Source organism: Myiozetetes cayanensis, unplaced genomic scaffold (genome assembly GCF_022539395.1).
Source record: "Myiozetetes cayanensis isolate MyiCay16 unplaced genomic scaffold, myiCay2020 scf22, whole genome shotgun sequence".
NCBI lineage: Eukaryota > Metazoa > Chordata > Aves > Passeriformes > Tyrannidae > Myiozetetes > Myiozetetes cayanensis.
In genome coordinates this window covers 459293-480839 of record NW_026087434.1, presented here as the reverse complement: position 1 = coordinate 480839, position 21547 = coordinate 459293, and the positions used below count along the sequence as shown (strand labels likewise).

The 21547-nt window shown below is 63.2% G+C and overlaps 2 protein-coding genes across 5 annotated transcripts; both read left to right on the top strand.

Annotated features, from left to right (window-relative positions):
- Nucleotides 1-1718: 1718 nt before the first annotated feature.
- Nucleotides 1719-10578, top strand: TIMP2 (TIMP metallopeptidase inhibitor 2). The gene is made up of 5 exons (XM_050319318.1): nucleotides 1719-2062; nucleotides 8021-8121; nucleotides 8204-8312; nucleotides 8649-8773; nucleotides 9177-10578. The coding sequence occupies exons 1-5, from the start codon at nucleotides 1936-1938 to the stop codon at nucleotides 9375-9377; spliced, it is 663 nt and encodes a 220-aa protein (XP_050175275.1). The 5' UTR covers nucleotides 1719-1935; the 3' UTR covers nucleotides 9378-10578.
- A 437-nt stretch (nucleotides 10579-11015) lies between these two features.
- USP36 (ubiquitin specific peptidase 36) lies at nucleotides 11016-21539 on the top strand. Of its 4 annotated transcripts, none has more exons than XM_050319414.1 (20): nucleotides 11016-11255; nucleotides 11586-11874; nucleotides 11962-12186; nucleotides 12892-13002; nucleotides 13259-13361; nucleotides 14000-14067; nucleotides 14416-14486; nucleotides 14856-14938; nucleotides 15263-15383; nucleotides 15646-15786; nucleotides 16088-16188; nucleotides 16483-16621; nucleotides 16829-17491; nucleotides 18086-18171; nucleotides 18762-19292; nucleotides 19533-19672; nucleotides 20066-20230; nucleotides 20512-20627; nucleotides 20717-20849; nucleotides 20936-21539. In XM_050319414.1, the coding sequence occupies exons 1-20, from the start codon at nucleotides 11253-11255 to the stop codon at nucleotides 20938-20940; spliced, it is 3294 nt and encodes a 1097-aa protein (XP_050175371.1). In that variant the 5' UTR covers nucleotides 11016-11252; the 3' UTR covers nucleotides 20941-21539. The 4 variants fall into 4 exon arrangements, with proteins under 4 accessions (XP_050175371.1, XP_050175370.1, XP_050175373.1 ...); XM_050319413.1 differs by having other exon boundaries at nucleotides 18621-19292; XM_050319416.1 differs by lacking the exons at nucleotides 11016-11255; nucleotides 11586-11874; nucleotides 11962-12186 and adding an exon at nucleotides 12290-12644 and having other exon boundaries at nucleotides 18621-19292; nucleotides 20936-21537.
- Nucleotides 21540-21547: the final 8 nt, after the last annotated feature.

Sequence of the window (21547 nt, the reverse complement as noted above, 5' to 3'; positions counted from 1 at the left end):
ATGACTCAGCCGGTGCTGGGCTGGGAGCGGACTCGCTTGTCTCCTCTGGACATGGACCTGTCCCCAGTGCCGCAGGCAGACCTGGCTTCAGCCCCTTCATGTGGCCTCGGGGCTGTGCAGCACCCAGCCCAGGGCATCCAGGGCCCGTTCCCGGCCCATGATCAGTGCCAGCTGGCCCTGGGCCACAATGGCCACTCAGCCATTGCCTGCACTTTGCTTGGCACAGCCTCTCCTGGCCTTACTCACCCTCCTGGCTCAGGGCTGACAGCTCAGTAGCACCTGTTTGCTGCGCCGGTGGCTGTGCTGGTGGCTGTCCCTGCCACATGACCCCTGTTTGTCCCCTGGGCTGAAGCATCCCTGGGCTCCAGACCTCAGCCCTGTGGTGCCCTTGGAGCAGCAGCACCGGTGCCTTGGGCAGCCAGGCTGGCAGGAATCCTGCTGATGCTGGAGCCTCTGTAGACCATGAGGGTTGCAGTAGAGCTGGGGACCTGGAGCTCCATCTCCAGGTGTCATCCAGCATCCTGGCACTATCAATGCTGTCACCTCCCGCATGTTTCCTGAAGCCTCAGGCAGGGATGGGACAAGGTCTGGCTGCCCACAGTTCCACCGTTTCTTCTTGTCCCAAACGCCAAGCAGCTCCAACACCTCCTTCCACCATGAGCAGCTGTGGGAGTGCCATGGCAAGAGGCTGGCTTGGGAGCAGTCATGGCCACAGTGGCAACTGTCCCTGCTAACATGTGCCCGTGACACCCGGCCAGGCTGTGCTTGGAAGCTGTGTCCCTCCCAGAGGCAGGACTCCCTGCCCGCTCCGCTGGGACAGAGGCACTGCAGGGGAGATGGAGCGCAGCCAGCCGGGCACAGAGTACAGGTCCGGTGACAGCAGCAGCACCCCAACACCTCTGCAGTGACACAGTGGGGATTTTGATGGGGATAGAGTCGTGTCTTTACATAGTAGCTGGTGTGGGGATTGGTGTTTGGGAGTGGTGCTGGGAAAAGTGTTGGTAACACGCATATTTTTATTACTACTGAGCACTTGTGCAGCTCAAGGCCTTTTCTGCTCTTCATCCCACCAGTGAGGGGCAACGGGGACACAAGGCAGTGGGAGGGAGCACAGCCAGGACAGTGACCCCAGCTGACCCAAGGGGATATTCCATACTGTATGGCATCATGCTCAGTATATAGAGCTGGAGGAAGGGGGAACATTAGGAATTAAGGCCATTTGTCTTTCCCAAGTGTGATAGTTTGGACAAATGCTGGGGGGAGTCAGGCTGTGGGGGCTGAGCTGCCCACCAGGATTAAACCCTGACACACAGCCAGGACAGGGACAAGGTGGATTTTTGGAGCTGTGCCAGAGGGCAGGAGCTGCTGTCCAGGGGGAGAGGCCTGAGGCCTCGGGAAGGTCGCTGTGGTGCAGGACCTCCGGTAGGAGTGGGGAGTGGGCGAGGGGACTCGGGGGTAGGACGAGCTGGGCTGGAGGGGCCGAGGTGGGGAGAAATGCTCGGGCACGACCAGGACCGTAGCCTGCGCCGACATCGGCGCGGGCAGCTCCGGAGCAGGGGTGGCGGGTCCGTGGGTGGTGGGGCCGGGAGCGGCGGGGCCGGGGGCGGCCGGGTTGCGCTGGGGCGGGGGCGGCCGGTGCCCGCGGCGGGGCCGTGCCGGGGCGGGGGCGGCGGTCGCGGCGGAGCCGCATCCCGCGGAGGGCGGGCGCAGCCGGGCTGGCCCCGCGCCACGCGGAGGAGGAGCAGCAGATCCCCGGAGCACGTTAAAGAGCGAGGCCGAGCGCGGCGGGGAGGAAGCGAACGGCTCTGTGGAGGCAACGGAGCGGCGGCCGCAGAGCGCCCGCCCCGGCCGGAGCTAAGTTCCCGGCAGCGGCTCGGCCGGGCCCGGCGCTGGGTGCGGGATCGGGGCCGGTGGCCGAGCCCGCAGCCCCGCACCATGCCCGCCGCGCTGCCCAGCCTGCTGGCCTGGCTGGCGGTGCTGCTGCTCGGCAGGGCCCGCCCGGCCGACGCCTGCAGCTGCTCGCCCATCCACCCGCAGCAGGCCTTCTGCAACGCCGACGTAGGTGAGCCCCGCGGGACCCCCGCCCCGAGCCCCGCCCGGCCCGGCCCGCGCCAACTTCCCAGCGGGGGAAGGGGCGGAAAGTTGGTGCGGGGCGGGCAGGGAGCGGGCAGAGCCCCCCGACTCCCGGCACCTGCCCGCAGCCCCGGCCCGGCCGGCCCGGGGGTGTGTCGGCGGGCGCGGATGCGCGGCCGGGCGCGGTCCCTCCGTCCGGGCTGTGCCCGACGCTCCCCGCGCCTCCCGCCGTCTCGGGGGGACCCCTGCGCCCGGCATCCCTCCAGGGGGCGGCCGGAGCACGGCTCCGCCGAGGCCGGTCCCCACTGGCCGCCTCCCCGGTGAGTGACACGGGTGGGCCCGGCCTCCCCCGACTCTGATGACACCGCGGAGGTACGTGGCAGCGCGGGGCTGGGGCCTGGGGGCTGCTGGGGCCCTCCAAGCATAGCTACGGCACCGGCCCGGAGCCCGGAGGAGCCCCCGGTCCCGGGAGCCACCGCCACGGGCTTGGTCAGCCCCGTCCACTCCTTATTTCCAGGCATTTCCTTTCCCCCGTCCCACTTTGTTCGGCTTGGATGCTGCTGAAAGGGAGGGCTTGGCAGCGCCGAGATCTGGATTCCTCTTTCTATGAATAATGCCCTTATTAAATTTTAACATATGAACCAAACAGGCCGGCCCCAGTTCCCGGCGCTTCCCTTCCCGGGGCCGTTCCCAGGCTCAGCTGGAGAGGTAACATTCCCAAACACTGAGGCAGCCCCAACCTCTGGATGGCCCTGCCCTGTCCGTTGCTCCAGAGCCAGGATGCTCCTGACAGATTCCCAGGCTTTCAGAGTGCCTTCCAGAACCCACTCTTAGCCTTTCTCCTCAAGAGGGCAACTCCTGCAGCACTTGGCTGCTGCTCCACATGCCCGGCTCTGCCCGGCCTCACAGTGAGGCACGCTGGGGACAGGGAGGCTTTGAGACAAAATGGAGCACTGGATTTTTGGAGGTGCTGCTGGAGCTCATGTCCCTGGCCCACAGGATGCCCTGTGCCTGCTCTGGCAGCACGGCTGTGGCTTCCCATCACACTCCTGTCAGGATCAGCTTTCGGGGCACTTGTGACTCACTGCCTGTCGTGGGGTGCCGGCTCAGCCCTGACTCAGCTGCTGAGTCACCGTCTGTCTTGGCAGCCCCAGCTGTCTCCACAATCCCCTGGGAGAGCACAGCCTGCTTGGGCTTTGGTCTCCTGCTGCCCCACTACCCTCAGCAGGTGCCTGTCCTGCGGGTGCCTGGAGCACATCCTGCCAAGGCAGCCTCCTCCCATCTGTGCTGCCGGCAGTGCTGGCACCTTTTGGCTCCCAGCCCAGGTGCCCTGTGCCGCTCATATGTCAGTCATGCCTTGTGTGGGTCCAAGTGGAGACAGTGCTGATTTTCATGATGGAGCTGGGCATGTCCTGGGATGATCCTGTGATCCCCAGCCTTTTGCTGCTTCTCATTTTCCCCCTGGATGCTCTCTGGAGCTGGGATGCTCCTCAGACAGCTCCATCCCTGCAGGTGTGCAGAGCCCAGGGAGAGTCTGAGGCCCTTGGTGCTGCCGGGACTCTTCCCAGCTGCCGTGACTGGAGGGGCCCATGTCCAGGCTGGGCCCTTGACAGAGATGTGGTGGTGTGGGGATGGCTGATGTTCTGTGGTGCTGGGTGGGTGCACCCAAGGCAGCCTGTGGGCCCCAAGGCTCACACTCAGCCCTCAGTAGAGGTGGTCAGGGTGGGTGCATTGGGGGGTCTTGGTCCTGGGAGTTGGCATCCCTGCTCCATAGCATGGAGAGCACCTGCCATATCCCTCTGTGCCTCCCCATGGCCCCTTTGCCTTTGCACCTGCCCCTGCAATTGCTCTGCCCTGGAGCAGGGCTGGAGCAGCTGCAGCCCAGGGCTGCACTTCCAGGCAGTACAGGGGAAGGCCCATGCGACTCTGCATTGGACATGAGGTGCTTGAGGGACTCGGGGTCATGAAGGGGCTGGATGTTGTGTCACTGAGCTGGTGACTTGCAACAAGTGACCTGCCAGCCTACGCTTGCACATCCGGGCCAGTGAGATGTGCAGGGGGTTTCTGCAGGGCCCAAGGACTTGGGGCTGCCCTATCCACCATCCCTTACTGGAGCCATGCTTGGGCAGTGGGGACTGGAGGTGCTCTGGCAGGGCCACTCCACTGCAGGAGATGCTCAGCTGCCCGGTGGGGCCACAGCCAGGCCAGGGGCCACAGCAGGAAACCTGGCTTCTGCTCTGTCTCTTCTGGAGCAGCGTGGGGATGTGGAGGGTGAGGGGCGTGATGCTCAGCCCTTTTGGGCATGGCCGTGGCTTTGGCCCTGTGTGGCAGCGCCACTCCCGGAGAGGCCGATGGGGCAGGGGAGAGTGGGTGCTCGGTGCTGCCTGGGGTGGGGGCACCTGGGCTGCGGTCCTTGTTGGTATTGTGCCGATTCCAGTCATCCCAGTGCCTGGTTCCTCGGGAGGGGGCACAGGAAGTGGGGGGGCTGCCAGCAGCCAGTAGGGACCGCGCAGAGGAGGAGGTTTGGTGGGAGTGGTGAGAGCCGTCCGTGCCGGGGAAGTGTGCGGCTGCCTGCAGACCCCGCCGAGCCTTGCGGGGCCCGGCAGCTGCCGGAGCCCTTCCGTGCGGAGGGGCCGCGGGCACCGCGCTGATTGGGCTCCCGCGCTCCCGTCACGGCCGGGATGACGCACGCGGCCATGGCAGACCCGCGGGCACCGGGGAGCCCCCGCGGCCTCCCCACTGCGGGACCGCCCCGCATCCCCAGCCTCAGCATCTCTAAACCGCTGTGCCGGGGCGGGGGCACCCACCCGGCCGCCCCTGCGGCTGCTGGGGTGCGGGCAGGCGCTGGAGCGCAGGCCGGCGCTTGTGGGGCGGTTGTTGCTCGTGTGCCAGGCAGAGCTGGGATGCAGGAGTCCCTGCCGGGGGTGGTTTGCCGGCTCTGCAGCTCTGCCGGGCTGGAATGACCCCGGGGCTACCTTCACTACGGAGACGGGTGCCTGGGCGGGCAGTGCCGGGTGGGCAGCAGACAGTGCTGGCACTGGCAGCCGACCCTTCTGCTCTGAGAAGAGAGCTTTGTCCCCTGGGCATCCAGCCTAGCAGCAGCCTCCTGGATGCAGCCTCCAAGGTCCATGGGCACCGGTGCTTCCCGGGCAGGTGTGGGCAGGGCAGCTTGGAGGGGTTTGAGGTGGGATGGTGGAGGAAGGGGCAGCCAGTCAGGACGCCCTAGGCTGGGAGGAGGGGGCCTGGGGCTAAGGGTCCTTGTGCTGCCCCCTCTGCCCATGGGGCACGTGTGGGCACAGCAGTGCCCTGAGCTGGAGCACCCTGTGTGGGGGCCAGGGAGGATAAATCTCACAGCTGGCAAGGCTGGAGAGACATCCTGGTGGGTTTGTGGCACTGAGTGACTGTGTGTCCCCAGCTTTGCTCCTGGAGCTGGTGGCTGCCCAGACTGGCAGCAGGAGGGGTGGGTGACGTGGCCAATGGGGGCACTGGCATTTGAGGAGGTCTAACTGCTGGTCCCTATGCGCCCAGGGGTCTCCTCCATCCCTCACCCAGTCTCCTTGTCCCAGGCTCTCCTCAGGGCTCTCTCCACCATCCCTGTGGCCACCCTCCCTGCTACCCTGGTTCCTGGCGGGCGTGGAGCAGTTTGGCTGCGCCGTGGGGTCTTGGCAGGGAAAGCACAGCGCGGCCATCCCCTCCACAAAGCTGCACTGTTCAGAACAAATCCGCCCAGAATTGGGCTGCATTTTTGTCAAGTGATTCATCAGCACGTGAATGGAAAAGGCTGGAGCCCACTGAACCAGTAACCATTCCCCACACAGGAGCCATGGGGCCAGCACTGCTTGCACCCAAGTTACGCCGCCGACACGCGGGGCCTGGCACACATGGACACAGCAGCCGCAGGGCTGAGAGACAAGGGGTGGCCCGTGCCTGCAGTGCCCCAGCACACTGCTGATGGAGGAGCGGGCGCTGTCCCCAGGCACAGCTGAGATGCTGCCAGTGTGCCTGGACAGCCCAGCCCTTCCCAAGGGATGGGAGAATGGCTGGGAAAGCTTCCAGTGCAGCCCTGGTACCAGCGGCCAGACCTTGCATACCCCAGCCCCGCACAGAGCGAGTGCTTCCCTTGACAGGGGACAGCTGTTTCAGGAAGCCTCTTCTCTGGTCCCTGCTCACACTGGCACCACCCTCACATTTCCAGAGTAAGCTCTGCTGGTGCCCAAGTGTGGCTGTGCCTCCCTGACCTTCAGCTGAAATAGCCCATCCACGTGCCCCCATGCCCAGCAGTATTTATAGACCATGGTCAGATTCCCCTCTCCTGGCCATGCCAGGTGGGAGAAGCTCATCTGTGCCAAGCTGTGGGTGACCCCCACACGTCCCTGGCTGCTCCCAGCTCGGTACATTTTTGGTGGGGACACGAGCCAGGATGAACTCTGTGAGAGTGCCCAGCTCCCTGTCCCCCCCCCCCACAGCACACACACAAGGGTGGGAGGGCACCAGGGAGCCCTGCAGGAGAGGGGGTTGACCTTCCCATGGAATGGAGGTACCCCAGCAGAGTGGAGAGTCCTGCCAGCCCATCCCCTGCAGCCAGGTCTCCTACCAGTGGAGGGAGGCAGGCAGGGCTGGGGGCTGCAGGTCTCAGCATGGGGACCCAGGCAACCTGCACAGCAGAGCACCAAGCCAGCCCCATGTCCCAGCTGGTGAGTAAGGGTGAGCTGGCTGCCTGCCCTGCCCGCCCGGTGCCCTGTGGGTCACTGCCACGTGCTGAGCGCTCACATGCTGGATCGTGTATCCTGGGCTGTGTGGGCAGCATGACCGCAGGGACCCTGCCATGCCAGAGCTATCCCCAGGCTCAGGGTGCCACACCTCTCCAACCCTGGGGCTCCCAACCTTGTCCTTCAGCACTCAGTGCTGGGACCGCCGCAGGGCCACCAGCGCTGGGAGGACTGTTGCCTTTGGCCAGGCTGCTCGAGGCTGCTGGCTGGGCCCTCATTGCCTCCTCTCAACAGGACATGTTTTCCCATTGCCACAGCTCTCAGTGTCCCGGATTGTTTTTCAGGCAGCAAGGGCAGGAAGCAACACCTGTGGCCCCAGCCCTGGGAGGATGCGGGTTCTGTGCCTGCACAGCACGATGCTCTGTGTGAGGCAGGAACCAGCAGCTGGAGCATTGCCCTGGCACAGCTGGGACCCCACTGTGGTGGGACAGGCACACTGTGCTCCAGGGTACAAGGGCAGCCTTGTCCTGGGACCCTTGCTCTCCCAGCATTGGGTGCAGAGAGGCTAGCAAGGGTCTGGTGAGGCTGGGGACTCCAGCAAGAGGTGCTGGTGTTTGGTGGCAGTGCTGGTGCCCACATTAGCCTTGGCCACGGGGACATGGCTCTGCTACCCTCTGTAAGGTGATTCTTACCTGAAGATGATTGTCCAAATCACTGCCTCTGCCCTTCCCTCCTCTGGCCTGGCCAGGCCACTCGGGCACCTGGACGGGGCCCTTATCAGGGACTGGTTTAATTAATGACAGTGGAACAAACACCGCAGTGCTCCCAGGACACTGCAGGCCGATTTTAACTCTCTGTGCCATCTGGGTGATGGGCACAAGTTCGGACAGGGCCAGCCTGCACCCAGGAATCCATCAGAGACCGAGCCAGCACCAGCCAAGGGTGAATGGTCCGGCACAGGTGGTGGCAGCAGGGCTGGGCAATCCTGAGATGACCTTTCCTTATCACCCACCTGGAGGGTGCTGTTGCAATGCTGCCAGTCACTGTCATGCATGTGCCAGAGCCCCGTCCCTTTGGGGACAGCAGGGGACAGTTGGCTCTGTGGACAGCTGAGCATCTGCGGGGAGGGCAGTGGGGTCTGCTGTGGGCAGTAGCCCCCTACGGGTGTGAGAATCACTGTGGGAGGCAGGGGCTGAGCGGGACTGGTCACCTTCACTTACCTCACCTTTCCCTTGCAGTGATCCGAGCCAAGGCCGTCTCTGCGAAAGAGGTGGATTCAGGGAACGATATATACGGGAATCCAATCAAACGCATCCAGTATGAAATCAAGCAGATCAAGGTAACAGGGCATATCAGGGCAGGAGGCTGAGGGGGAAGGGGCACCCCTGCACCAGCCACTCACTCCTGCCTCTGCTCCCCAGATGTTCAAGGGTCCCGACCAGGACATAGAGTTCATCTACACGGCTCCGTCGACTGCCGTGTGCGGCCGGCTGCTGGACACCGGCGGGAAGAAGGAGTATCTCATCGCAGGTGGGCACCGAGGGGAGGGCGCTCAAGGGGTGCCAGGACAGTGCTGACCCTCCTGCCTCACCCACCCCTGGAGACACCCGATGTGTGTGCCTGCTCCCTGGGCATGTTCCCCCCTGTCCCTCAAGCTCCTACCAATCGCCCTTAGGTGACCCCCCAGCTGTGCCCTAGCTACACTCGGCAGCCCCGGCTGTGGCAGGTGCAGCTCGGGGATGAACCTCTGCTCCCTGGGGGGTCACCAGAGACAGTGCACAGTGAGGGGACCCAGGCATCCCAATCAATCTGGGGTCCTGGGGCACTGGGGGGACCCCCTGAGTGGTCTGTCTGGCCTCTCTCCAGGTAAGTCAGAGGGCAATGGCAAGATGCACATCACACTCTGCGACTTGGTCTCCACTTGGGACTCGCTGACCCCGACCCAGAAGAAGAGCCTAAACCAGCGGTACCAGATGGGCTGCGAGTGCAAGGTGAGTGACCAGGCTGTCCCCCACACCAGGGGGATCTGCAGCCCCCAGGGAGCGGCAGGTCCCGTGGGGAGACGCTCTTCCCTGTCCTGCAAGGATGAAGTTGTGCAGAGACAGCAGATTGCCAGGTAGACAGGAAGGGTGACTGAGCCTCTGGCTCCCTCTGACTGGGAACCGAGGCCAGCCCTCAGACTGGCACCCAGGGAGTGTCCCTCAGTCCCCCTACATCAGGGTCATGTCCCCACCATGCCTCACAGTGCAGAGTCAGCCTGGAATCTGTGTTAAGAGATGGGGGAGTGGATGAAGCAGAGCTGTGCAGGACCCCCAGCCCAGCTGCCCCACACTGCTTCTTCCCAGCCCAGTGTCCCCCGTCGGGGTGATGGGTGACAGTCTCTGTCGTGCACAGATCTCGCGCTGCCTCTCCATCCCTTGCTTCGTCTCCTCCTCGGACGAGTGTCTTTGGACAGACTGGGCGATGGAGAAGAACAACGTGGACGGGCGGCAGGCCAAGCACTACGCCTGCATCAAGAGGAGCGACGGCTCATGTGCCTGGTACCGTGGCATGGCCCCCCCCAAGCAAGAGTTTCTCGACATCGAGGACCCCTAAGCCAAACAAGCGCATTCCAGTAGCCAGTAGAAAAAACTTGCGAGATGTTAGACTGGTCCATGCTGATATCAAACCCTGGAGACAGCATGAAAATCTGCTCGGCCGCGGGGGTCACTGGAGGCTGCCACGTGCATGCGGGGGGCAGGGACGGGGACCCACTTCGTCGCAGGCACCTGGCAGTCCAGGGCCACACTGGCAACTTGGGTTTGTGCAGGGCTGAGCAGGGTGTGGGGTCCGGTCCCCCTGCCAGCGTCATGACTCCCCAGCCATGCTTGGCCCTGCCCTGGCAGCTGTGAAGGAATCGAGCCCTTTTGAGTGGCGGGAGCTGCCCCAGCTGCGTAGCAGGTCTACCAGTGCCCCCGCCGCGGGAGCCGCCCCCGCAGCTCTGGCCAGGCAGCCCTCCCCACCACAGTGCCCAGAGACCGCCCCGTCCCCCTCCCCACCCATTGCCCATCCGTCCCCTCGGGGTGCAGGAAGGGTACCTCTCTGGGCAGGGGCTCCTGAGGGCTTTACCATGCAGCAGAGCCCCCAGCTGAGTGCAAGAGGCTCCAGGCCTTTCACAGGGCCAGAGGACTCGAGCAGGTGCCTTGTCCGAAAAAGCTGGAGGGGCACGTTAGCATATCAGGGGTGATCCCCACATGCACCCAGGCACTGCTGCCCCTCTCTCCACATGTTCCTCTCTCCAGTGGGTTCCATTCCCCTGCAACCTCCTGCAGATCCTTCTGCAGCTGCCACCGTTGGACCAGTTGAGACCCACTGGTGGCAGGGCAGCTGCAGGAAAACCTGTCCCCTCCAGTGAACCCCCTGCACCCTCAGCCCCACATTCTCTGAGCCACCTCCACGCTGCAGCAGTGCTGGCGTGTGCCGCAGAGCTGCCCCGCTGCAATGCCCGTGGCACCGGCATGTACACCCACGGCTTTGGGAGCATGCCAGGAATGCTCCCTGTGGCCCTGCGTCGGGGGCGTTTTCATGCTGTGTGTCCCTGCAAGGTTTGAGATGTCATACTGGACCAGTCTGGGCAATTGCAACATATTAAAGAGAAAAATTAAAAAGAAGGAAAAAGAAAAAAAAAAAAACCACCCAACCTTTACTCAGTCCCGACCGCGCATCCCAGGCGCTCTGTATGGCTATACCCGCTGTGCTCCTGTCGCTGCTGCTCCTCTGTCTTTGACTTCAATATCGCCACTTGTTTTGCCGCCGGCTCTGTGGTCCCTGTGCCGTGATTTCCGTCTCCTCATCCGGCGCTGGAACCGCCCCGGTACCGGCGGGGGGGTCCGTGCCGGGAGCTCCCGGGGAGGGGAGGCGATGGGCGGGGTCCCTGCGGTGGCTCGGCCAGGACCTCGCCGGCTCCCGCCACCCTCCGGATCCAACCGAACACCCCTGGGCCCCCCGGTCCTCCTCAGCCGCGGAGAGGAGGGATCCACGCGGGGCCGCCGGAGGACAAGGAACGAGAAGGCGAGGGGAAGAGCTGCTGCAGGGCCACCTTCAGATACCGGCGGCAGCGCTGAGCGCGGGGTCCGCCGGGGCCGGGACCGGGACCAGGACCGGGGAGGGGCGGGGCTGGGGCTGTAAAGGGGCGCGGTCTGTGCCGGAGGGGGCGGGCCCGGGGTGTGACGGGGCTGGGCCGGGCCACGCCACGCGCAGAGCCCCGCGTCCGGTCCCGCGTGGGGCGGTGGCGGCCGCGGCCCGGCCTCGTCTCTCCGTTGGCTGTTCCGAGCGAGCGGGCGGAGCGTGCCCGGCCCTGGGCTGTGCCGAGCAGGCGCCGCGGCCGCGCAGAGGCGGAGCGGAGCCGCCCCGCGGGGCCGGCGCGGAAGGAGCTTGTGGCGGCGGCGGGCGAGAGGCGTTGCGGTGACACGTGCGTGCGGCGGGACCCGGATGGTGAGCGCTGCCGGGATCGGGCGGGACGGGCCCGGGGGCGCCGGGGTCTGCGCTCCGCTCCCGCCGCGCTCTCCTGCCCTGCCAGCAGGGCCGCCCGTGGGCAGCGGAGCGGCGGGACCGGGCGGGCCGCACATGGCGGCGGGCGGGCCGGGGCGGCGCGGCGGTGGCGCGCGGGGGCGGCGGGCGGGGGCGCGGTGCCCGCGGCGGCCGGGGACCCTCGGTGTGGAGCGCGGCGGGCGGCGGCGGGTCCGGGCCGCGGCCAGTGGCTCTGAGAGCCGGAGCGGGACGGGAGGGGCCACCCGCTCAGCCGCCCCCTCTCCTTCTCCGCAGCCGCGGCCGCCGGGCCCACCGAGCCGGCCGCCCACGGCGATGATCGCGGAGAAGCTGCGGGAGGCGCTGGAGCCGGTGCGGCGGGAGGCGGCGGCGGAGCTGGGCCGGCCTCTGGCCGCCGCCGCCCGCTCCGTGCTGCAGCAGCGCATCGAGTTCGCGCCCGCCCGGCGCGGCCTGGCCGGGCAGCTGGAGCGCCTGCGGGACAAGTACGAGCACATCGGGGCCGAGGCCCTTGGCCGCCCTCTCGGCATCGCCGGCAGCCCTCCGGAGCGGCCACAGAACCCCCAGGGTGAGTGGAGAGGGTGCGGGCACACCCGCGTGCTCCCGTGCCCTGCTCCCCCTTTGCCCCCTCGGACTGACCACCCGTTCCCCACAGGCTGCAGCCCAGCATCCCCGAGGCCCATGGGTGACGGGATCCCTGCGCCCCAGAAGGTGCTCTTCCCAGCCCAGCGCCTCTCCATGAAGTGGGAGCGTGTCCACCGTGTGGGTGCCGGGCTGAGTAATCTGGGGAACACCTGCTTCCTGAACTCCGCGCTGCAGTGCCTGACCTACACGCCACCACTCACCAACTACCTGCTCTCCCGCGAGCACGGACGCACCTGTGAGTGGGGACCCCAGTTCGGGGGGCCGGGAGGGAGGAGCAGCGTCTGCCGGTCCTGCTCGCAGTGCTGTGCTCAGCACCTCTGCGCCTGGCTCTGGTGAGGGGGTGTGGGTGTTGGGTTGCACCTTCTCTGCTCCCTTCTGCCTGTTTCTCCATCAAGAGGCTGTTCCTGGGTCCAACTCATGTTTCCTGGTGATAGCAGTGTTCCCAAGCTCAGCATCTCTGCCTCTGGGGAGACTTTGTCTCTGCTGAGTGTAGCCAGGACTAAGATAGGCCCAACAGACTTGCTGGCTTCTTGGGGGCTGAGCTGAGGGGTTCCAAATAGCCCCTGCCTGTGGGGACTGCATGAAGGCAGTGTGGCAGGCCCTGCTCCAAGCTGTCACCCTGGGGAACACAGAACCCTGTCTGTACGACTCCGGTGGGATCTACCCCTCAGAGCCGACCTGTGGGCTCATCCAGTGAGTACCTGGGACCTGTTTTCCATCCGTGTGGATGCTCTCTCACCAGGGGGCTCCCATGGCTGGTCCTGTGATGGGCTCTGCTGGTCGGTGTGGCGTGTGCTGGTTCTCATGTCTCTGGGATGCCCCAGAGCTGTCTTGAAGCACAGGGCTCGAAGGGAGAACTGAGTGTGTGGCTGTAATCCCCTGTGCTGCCTCCATCTCTCCCGAGTTTGCCCCCAACATCCCATCGTCTCTCCTGCTCCAGGTGCCCACGGAAGCTTCTGCATGATGTGTACTATGCAGAACCACACGATCCAGGCTTTTGCCAACAGCGGCAATGCGATAAAGCCACTGTCCATCATCCGAGATCTCAAGAGTAAGGATGGCTGCCCTTCCCCCCATAACTAAAGTGGAAGCAGAACTGTTGGGATTGGGGCACATTTGGCCAGATGGCTCCACTGAGACAACTCACAGAGCCTGCCAGGGGGCTGCCTGGGACTTGCCCCCTGGCTGGCATGAGTCTGATGTCTGGTTTGGATTGAGGGGGCTTGAACCCCAGAGTTCCTGCCCCAGGGGAGGAAGGGACGGCCAGTATCTGTTGCAGCACATGCTAATTCCTCCGTCTCTTGTAGAGATTTCCCATAATTTGCGCTTCGGCAGGCAGGAGGATGCACATGAGTTCCTGCGTTACACCATTGATGCCATGCAGAAGGCCTGCCTGAATGGCTACACCAAGTACGTGGGGCCTCATGGCCTGTTGCTGCTCTTTGCTGATCCCTCCCTGGTCCCCTGGGCTCATGGGGGGGGGACTGTGGGGTGAACGTGTCCCCCAGGTTGGCCTTATTTTGGGGAGGTCGTGACTTCAGGGGCCTCGTGTGTGGGGTCCAGCTCTCTGGCCCTCAGGGATGTGGCTCTGGGCTGTTGTTTGCCTTCTGACTCCTTCACCCCGGCACAGCTGCAGTCCTGTCCCAAAATCCTGAAGCTGCTATGGGGTGGGATCCCATCCCAATTGCCAAGGGATCCAGGCATGCTTGCTAGCTCAGCCCCAGTTCTGTGGCTGTGGGAGTGCAGCTTCCCTGAGGCCCTCTATCCCAGGAAGCACTGCCTTTGCCTGCAGCAGCCAGCTCTGACCTTCAGCCAGGAGCCTCTGCTCCTTCGAGAGGAGGGTGCATGTTGGAGCCTGGTGCCATCCCTTGGCTGTGACACGGGGAGAGCAGGCCGGTGGGGGCTGTGATTTCCTGCTGCTTCTGGAGCTCCACAGCCCAGCCACTGCCCAGAGCATGGAGTGGGGCTGTCCTGATGACACAGGGGTCCCACAGGAGTGGCTTTTGCAGAGGGGTGGTGTGAGATCTGGTGCTGCTGTCTCTATGTAGGTTGGATCGCCAGACCCAGGCCACAACCCTGGTTCACCAGATCTTTGGCGGTTACCTGCGGTCCCGTGGTGAGTGCCAGCTGCCAGGGCCGGGGTTTGGGCAGTAGAACTCTTTGGGAAAAAGGCTAAGCATGTGTATCTTATCCAGAGCCACAGTCAGTTGGTCCTGCGGTACCTGAGGGTTGTGACCCCAGTTGTGGTGATGGGAAAAGCTGCTGGCTGTGTGCCACTAGCAAAAGGATCCATCCTCCCAGCTATCCAGCAACATTTGCTTTCCTAGGACAAAATGGAATCACCAGCCTTTCTCCCTGCCAGGCTGTGAATCCTGTTCACATCCCAGAGCCCAAACCCAGGCTGGGGGTGGCAGGTGCAGGTGTTGTGTTTGTTGGGGTGTGCTCATGGCTCTTCCTTTTGCAGTGAAATGCTTGGAGTGCAAGACTGTCTCGGACACCTATGACCCTTACCTGGATGTGACACTGGAGGTCGAGGTAGTGAGGCAGGGTTAGGGTTGGGGGGTTCTGCCCTCGGGAGGATGTTCCTGCTCTGAGGCTCCTTAACCTGCCAGTGTGCAGGCATGGTGCCAGCAGGAGGGAAGCAGCTCCTGCTGTTCCACTGCCTTCTCGGTGTGGCAGAGCAGCACCCGTTGCCTGAGGATGAGCCACGACTGCTCCGTGGAGGCTTGGCGGTGCTGTGTGCAGAGCAGCCACCCCCTTGGTGTGCTGGGGGCAGGCTCACGGCTTTGGGGCAGCCTGTGGCCCTGTACGGTGTGCTCTCTGCTGGACCCAGCGTCTCAGCACGGAGCACAGCTGTGGTGTGAGCAGGCCCCTCGTGCCCTGACTTCCACTTTGTCTTTGCAGCGAGCCGCAAACATCGTGCGGGCATTGGAGCTGTTCGTGAAGCCGGAGCAGCTGGGGGGGGACAACGCCTACAGGTGTAGCATGTGAGTGTGGGGGGCTGCAGGCAGGATGGGGCCCACGGGTGTGACAGTGGGAAGGCTGCCACAATATGGGAGGGCTTCTGTACCTGCTCCACAGTTAAACTGTGAGGTACAGAGCCACAAAAGCCTATGATGAATCCTGCTGCTCCTCAGCTCCCTCTGCTCATGAGGAGGACCTGGGCCAGCAGACGTGGCCGCAGGCAGGTGCCTGGAGCAGTGCCTGGTGTCAGCATGGTCATTCCCATGGGGTTTGCCATTCCCATGGCCAGGGCAGGCAGTCGTCTGGGTGGTGGAACAGCTTGAATAGCTCAAGGTTTTCCTGGGCAGGTGCAGGAAGAAAGTGGCAGCCAGCAAACGTTTCACCATCCACCGAGCCTCCAACGTTCTCACGATCTCACTGAAGCGCTTTGGCAGCTGCGGCTCTTCAGGTGGAAGGAAAATCACCAAGGTGAGTGCTCAGCAATCCAGAGCAGGGGCTGTGTCCTGGTCCAAGGGCAGGGCAGGAGGTGGTCCTGGTACAGGCCTGCAGCCATTCCCCACTGCATGGTGGAAGTTGGGCTCATTCTGGCATCTTCCTCACCACGATCTCTTGCCTGGGGAGAGCGTGTCTGCTGCCTCGGGAGACAAGACTCATAGGACAGCAGAGCCAGTCTTGATCTGGCAAGAAAGCCATCTGCTGTGCAACCTCCTGAGACATTCTCTTTCTGCAGGATGTGGGATACCCTGAGTTCTTGGATATCCGCCCTTACATGTCTGAGCCCAAGGGTGATCCGGTCACATACGGACTCTATGCAGTGCTGGTGCACTCTGGGTACAGCTGCAATGCGGGGCATTACTTCTGCTATGTGAAGGTGAGCCTGGGGTGCTCTTTTGGCACCCTGCCTGGGCTGGGGACTGGTGGGTGCTTGTGGGTCCTTGTAGGGTGCAGAGAGGAGGGTGCTCGGCAGAGAGAGTGGTGTTAAACACTGTAGGGGATGCAGGCTGTAGTCTGCTGCAGGAAATGTGAAGTTCTGCTCTGGCAGAGTTCCCTGGCCTGCCCTGGGTCATCTGTGTGTTTTGGGGAGAGCTCTGCTGACGGGTACCGTTCCTGCTGCTCTGCAGGCCAGGAGTGTCTCTGGCCACAGCCTGATCCTGTTCCCTCTTCTTCTGCAGGCCAGCAATGGGCAGTGGTATCGAATGAATGACCACGAGGTCTACCCCAGCAACATCAAGGTGGTCCTCAACCAGCAGGCCTACGTTCTGTTCTACCTGAGGTGAGAGAGCACCCTGTGCCTCCCAGCCCCTCTACCCCTGCTCCCAGCATCGGGGACAGAGATGGCAGCACCTGCCTGGCTGGGGGAGGGAGCTTGGCCCAAGCAACCCCAATGCTTGTGTGTGTGTGCTGGCTCAGGGTGGGAGGTGGCAGGGAGGTGTCCAGCTTCTTATCATGGCTTTGCTGGTAGCACCTCACCTCCCCAGAGTGCCTGGCTCCTGTTCCCTGGGTATGTCTGCCAAGACTTACGATCGCTCGCACCCCACCGCTGACACCTGCACTTTGCCTTCCCCAGGCTCTCCAGCCCAAGGAAGAGCTCAGCAGAGCCTGTGGCCAAGGCTGCCTCCGACCTGTCCAGCCACATTGGTGGCGACTTCAGTCAGGTGAAGAAAACCGAGACTAATGGGACCTTGCCCGCACCGCCAGTGGGCCCGGTGAGTCCTGAAGGCGCTCCCGGCCGGTGCTCCCGGGAGCTGCTGCTCTGCAGACACTGGGGTCTGCAGCCACACTGGGAGACAGGAATGTGGGAGGAGAGTGTGTGATCCTGATCCTACTGAGCCCAGGGATCCTGGAGGGCGGTATTCCTGTGTCTGTGGCGCCTTGACTCTCTCCTCACTGAACTCCTCTTTCTCCTTGCCTAGAAACAAGACAAGCTGCCGGGGAAGGGGCTGCTCGGCCCAGATGATGTCGGAGTCCCTGTGTCCCGCAGCACTTCTGGCGTGGGGCTGAAGCTGACGAATGGAATTGCTCAATCAAAGCTGCCCTCTCAGATCCCATCACCCAAACTGCCCCACAAAGCCACCCACAAGGCCATACCACTGCCCCATGATGTATTCCAGAGGCCCAAGAAGCCACAGACACCTACCATGCCCAGAGCAGGCTTCCATGTCACCAGCACTGTGAGTGGGGCCAAAGTGGGGCTGCCCCCAGAGGGGACAGACAGAGAGAAGCCTCCTACCTCATCCAAGCTGCTGAAGTCCAACCAGGAGCCTGGTGGCCGTGGGGCAATGGCCGGGACCCTGAAGGATTCCCATGGCAGCGCAGTGGGGCAGCTGGCCAAGGAGACCCACAAGGCCAAGAGCAATTCCAGCAGCTTCTGCAGTTCTCAGGGAAGGAACTTTGACACCCACCTCCCCACTGGCCCTGGCACCAAGCCGGCTGTCCCCAAAGACTCTGATCTGGCTGCCCCCAAAAACTCCAGGACAGTCACTGTGAAACCCTCCCCACTGTGCAGTGCCGTTCAGGAGCAGGGCAGCACCACATCACCACCACTGGCCAAGAAACCGTCACTTTCTGCCAAAAAGGTGAGTCTGAGCTTCTGCCCAGAGACTCCACTCAACACCTTCTGACCTGAGATTGTGTTGGAGGAAGTATAGAGCTACTGCTGGGCACCTGCTGAGTTGGGGGTGGGTGGGAAGAGCCCCCCAGGGCAGTGGTGGGTGCTCTGCCCTCCCTCTGGGTCAGGATGTGCCAGGGCCTGCTGTTGTTCACATCCCTAAGGGATGTGGGAGGATGGCTCCTGCCCCTTTCGTGGGATGGAGGGGTGGCCTCGGCACCTTCTTGGGGTCACGTTCCCTGGGGTGAGTGGCAGCAGTGATGCCGCTGCAGGAGGGTGTGGGGGTGCCCTCTCCCCAGGCAGGGCGTGGGACCGGCCCTCGGGGCTGCAGAGCAGTCAGGCCTCAAGACAGTGTGCTGGGGTTCCGGGTCTTTAAATTTCTTTCCTTTCTTTTTTCCTTTGTTCTTCTAACTGAAAACACTTCTGATTCTTCCACCCCCTACTTCCCTCCCCCTGTCTGTGTCTGTTCCCCTCCCCTTCTCTGGGCTCCCCTTTTTCTCTTGGCTCATGGAAACCCCTCTGCTTTAGACCACCAAGTTTTTATTTATGTCAATAACTGCAGGGCAAACCCTCACAGAAGGTGAGCAGGAGTGACTGCCACGCACTGTCCCACCCTGACTCCACTCCTGGGCCTCTGGGCAAGTCCAGGTAAGCAGTGCCATCGCTCCCAGGCTCCTGCATGTCAGCAAGGCCAATGGCAGCCTCGGTGTGCTCCGTGGGGCATCTGTGTGGCCTCTCAGCTGGCTTTCCTGTTCTCCAGGGCTGACAGGGCTTGCTCCGAATCCAATAAGCAGGGCAGTCTCTGACTGTCAGCACAGGGTGGGAGGGAGCTTTGCGGGCCCTGACCCTGGACTAGTGTCCCATGGGATCAGGAGGCACCAGCCTGGTCTAGATCTTGCTCCAGCTTTCAGCAGCAGTATGTGCTGCAGCAGCGCTCACTCTTGCCCTGTCTGCTGGGGGACAGTGGTGCATGTTCTCTGTGAGCACTTGTGGATCAGTGTCTGATTTCTGATTTCATGGCCAAGATGGCAGCAGTCAGGGTGGCACAGGAGAGGAGCTTCTGGGCTTTCAGATCAGCCTCTTTCCCTGTCCTTCAGCCTACCCTCATCTGCTCTCAAACAACCAAGTCCTGAAAAGTCTTCCTTCAGCTTTGTGCTCAGCTTGGATGCTTGGCTCTTAGCCTGCCCCCCGACCCACGATTCCACTGCCCACCCTTCACACCACCTTCCTTCCGGCAGCAGGGAGAAAGGATCCAGCCAGCTGGAAACAGAGGGTTCCTGGAAAAAGAAGCGTCGAAAGAGGAAGCATCGTAGCACAGACAGGAACTCCTGTGCTGTGGCTGTGGGTGGATGTGGCTGTGACATGGATGAAGTCTCCAGTCCATCTAAAAAGGGGAGATTTGTCCCTTCAGAGGGCTTCAAAAACAAAGACTGCATGTCCTCCAAGAAGGAGAGCATTGGGTCTCAGAAGGACTTCATGGATAAAGACTCCAGGCCCCCAAGGAAGAAGAGAATTGTCTCTCTGGAGGGTTTCGTATCTGCTGTGGGGAAAGAGACAGAAGGCGAGGGTCCTGGTGATGGCCTGGGGGGTCTGGGCTGTGAGGACATGGAGAGTGGGCCCAAGCAACACATGCCAGAGCCCAGTATTGACTTGGGCATAGAGCCAACCTTCTCACTAAAGAGGAAGAAGAAGAAAAAGAAAAACAGGATCAAAGACAGGCCATTGGAGAAGACGGAAGAGTGCTGCTCTGGGTTGCTGTCACTGGACAGGTGAGGGGCACATGAGAGCCTGAGGTCAGGCCCCCTGGGCCATGGTTAGGGGCTTCTCATCTTCCTGAGGATGGGATGTGCCTTGGCATGGATCCAGCGGTAGCACCCACTTCCTTGGGGTGGGCTCACCCCTCCCCAAGTGCAGTGCGGGTGTCCCTGAACCCCACTGCCCTGCAATGCTCACAGACTCTCCCCTGCTCTGGTCTGGCCGGAGCAAGCTGACCCTGCTGCCTTCCCCAGCTCCAGGAGGGCTGAGCTGGAGCCTCGTGAGACACATCGGAGCGTGGAGGCTGGAGAGCGCAAGCACCACAAGCGCAAGTGGATGGAAAGCCTCAGCAGCCCGGCTGCCAACGCTGTCCCTGCCACCACCACCCCCCCAGGTGTGCCTGTGTGCCCTGTGTGGTGCCTGGCAGGGCTGAGCCAGCCACTCACCTGCCTGCGGGCCCCTCAGAGCACTGCTGTGCATTTCCCAGTGCTTGCTGGTCCCACAGTTGCCTGTCAGTGCTCGTCATCCTGCCCCCCATCCTGGGCTGCCCTGCCCCAGACCTGTCTGCTTCTCCTGTGGGATAGCCCAGGAGCTCCCAGCTGTGCTCTGGAGGAGGGGTGGGGACAGGCTCCTTGAGGGGTGACAGTTTGCCCTGAGCATAGGTCCCGGTGTTCCCAAACACCCTCTGCCATCAGTGTCTCCTGGGGTAAGATCTGCCTTGGAGAGGGAGGGATGCAGGAACTCCCCAAGCTCCCCCAGCACGTCCTCACCCCGCCTGTTTCTGTAGTGGCAGCGTGTGCCAAGGACAGCCAGACTGGAGATGAGAGACACCCCTTGGCTGCCCTCAGCCCTGCAGTCAGCAGTTGGGCTAGCACAGCCCCTGGGGGCCAGGAGTCCAGCGTGGTGGACGAGCTGCTCCAGGACTCATTGGACAAGGCTTACGGCAAACAAGGTAATCCTGGATCGCCTGGGTGGGCAAGCAGCCGCACAGCCCCCCTGCCCCAAGCCCTGCTTACAGGCAGGCTCTGCCAGGGTCTGAGCTCCCCCTGCTCCAGCACAGGCAGTAATGGGGCTCCTGGAACCAGGCAGGTGAACCCACCTGGGGGCTGTCAGGGCTGGCACAGGGTGGGGGTCTGAAGCAAGGGGCTCCAGCCTCGGGCCTGGTGGGGGAACAGTGCAGGCAGGTGCAGCGGGACACAGCCCTTTGCTCCTGCTGACCATGCAGCTCTGCAGTCTTGACCTGGCAGGGTGAGATTTCCGCCATCAGCCAGGATGCCATTCGGGACACGGCATCAGCCCGGAGTGAGACCATCATGGATGAGTGGGACCAGGAGTTCGACAAAGGAAAGGTGGGTGCTGACCGTGTGCTGGGCTGGGGCAGTGGGAGGAGGCTGGGGACTCTGCCCTCTGACCTGAGAGCCTGCCTGCCTGTGCACAGATAAAGAAAATGAAAAAGATGAAGCAGGAGCGGAAGAGAGACTCAAATCCCTTCCAGAAGCTGCAGAACAAGCGCAACTTCTGGTTGATGTCGCATCCTGCCAAGATGGCCAGCCTGGGCCACCGGCTCTCAGGTGAGTGAGCTGGGGGGCACAGTGAGTCCAGGGAGAGGAAGGGGGTGGCAGCCTGGCAGGGGCTGATGCTGCTTCTTGTCTCACAGGTTGAGATCTGCATCCCCCAGACAGCTCACGAAGCAGTCCCAGGTGAAGGACCAGGGGCAGGCAGCATTGTCCTGGGAGCTGTTGGTAGACCCTACTCAGAGAGGAGGGAATGCGGCCCCTGTCCTGGGGTCGTGCCTTCCCCTTCTGGAAGCCTCTTTTCCACCTGTGAAGGAGCCTGCCCATGCTGCCGCGCCTCCAAACATGCCTTGGCCAGGCTCCTCCTCACTTCTCCGTGCCTCTTCCCCTCCTTTCCCCAGCCCATACCTGCGGGGGCTCCTGGCAAGTGCCTCAAGACCGTCCCTGTTGCTCTGTGTCAACGTGCCTCCTGCCGCCCTTCACCTTCCCCGATACCCCCTCCGGCACTCCCTGACTCCCATTCCCTGCGCAAGCCGCATTGAAAGCCTCCCCTCCGCTTGTCCCGGCCCCGCGCTGGCGCGGGGGACATCGGTGGGCTCGCCGCGGGGATGGGGCGGGGCCGCGGGCATTGAAGGACTGGATTGAACGGAATAAATCCCGGTGTGTGCCCATCGGCCCGCTCGCCGCGGGGATGGGGCGCTGCCGGCGGGGCCGCGGGCACTGAAGGACTGGGTTTAAAGGAATAAATCCCGGTT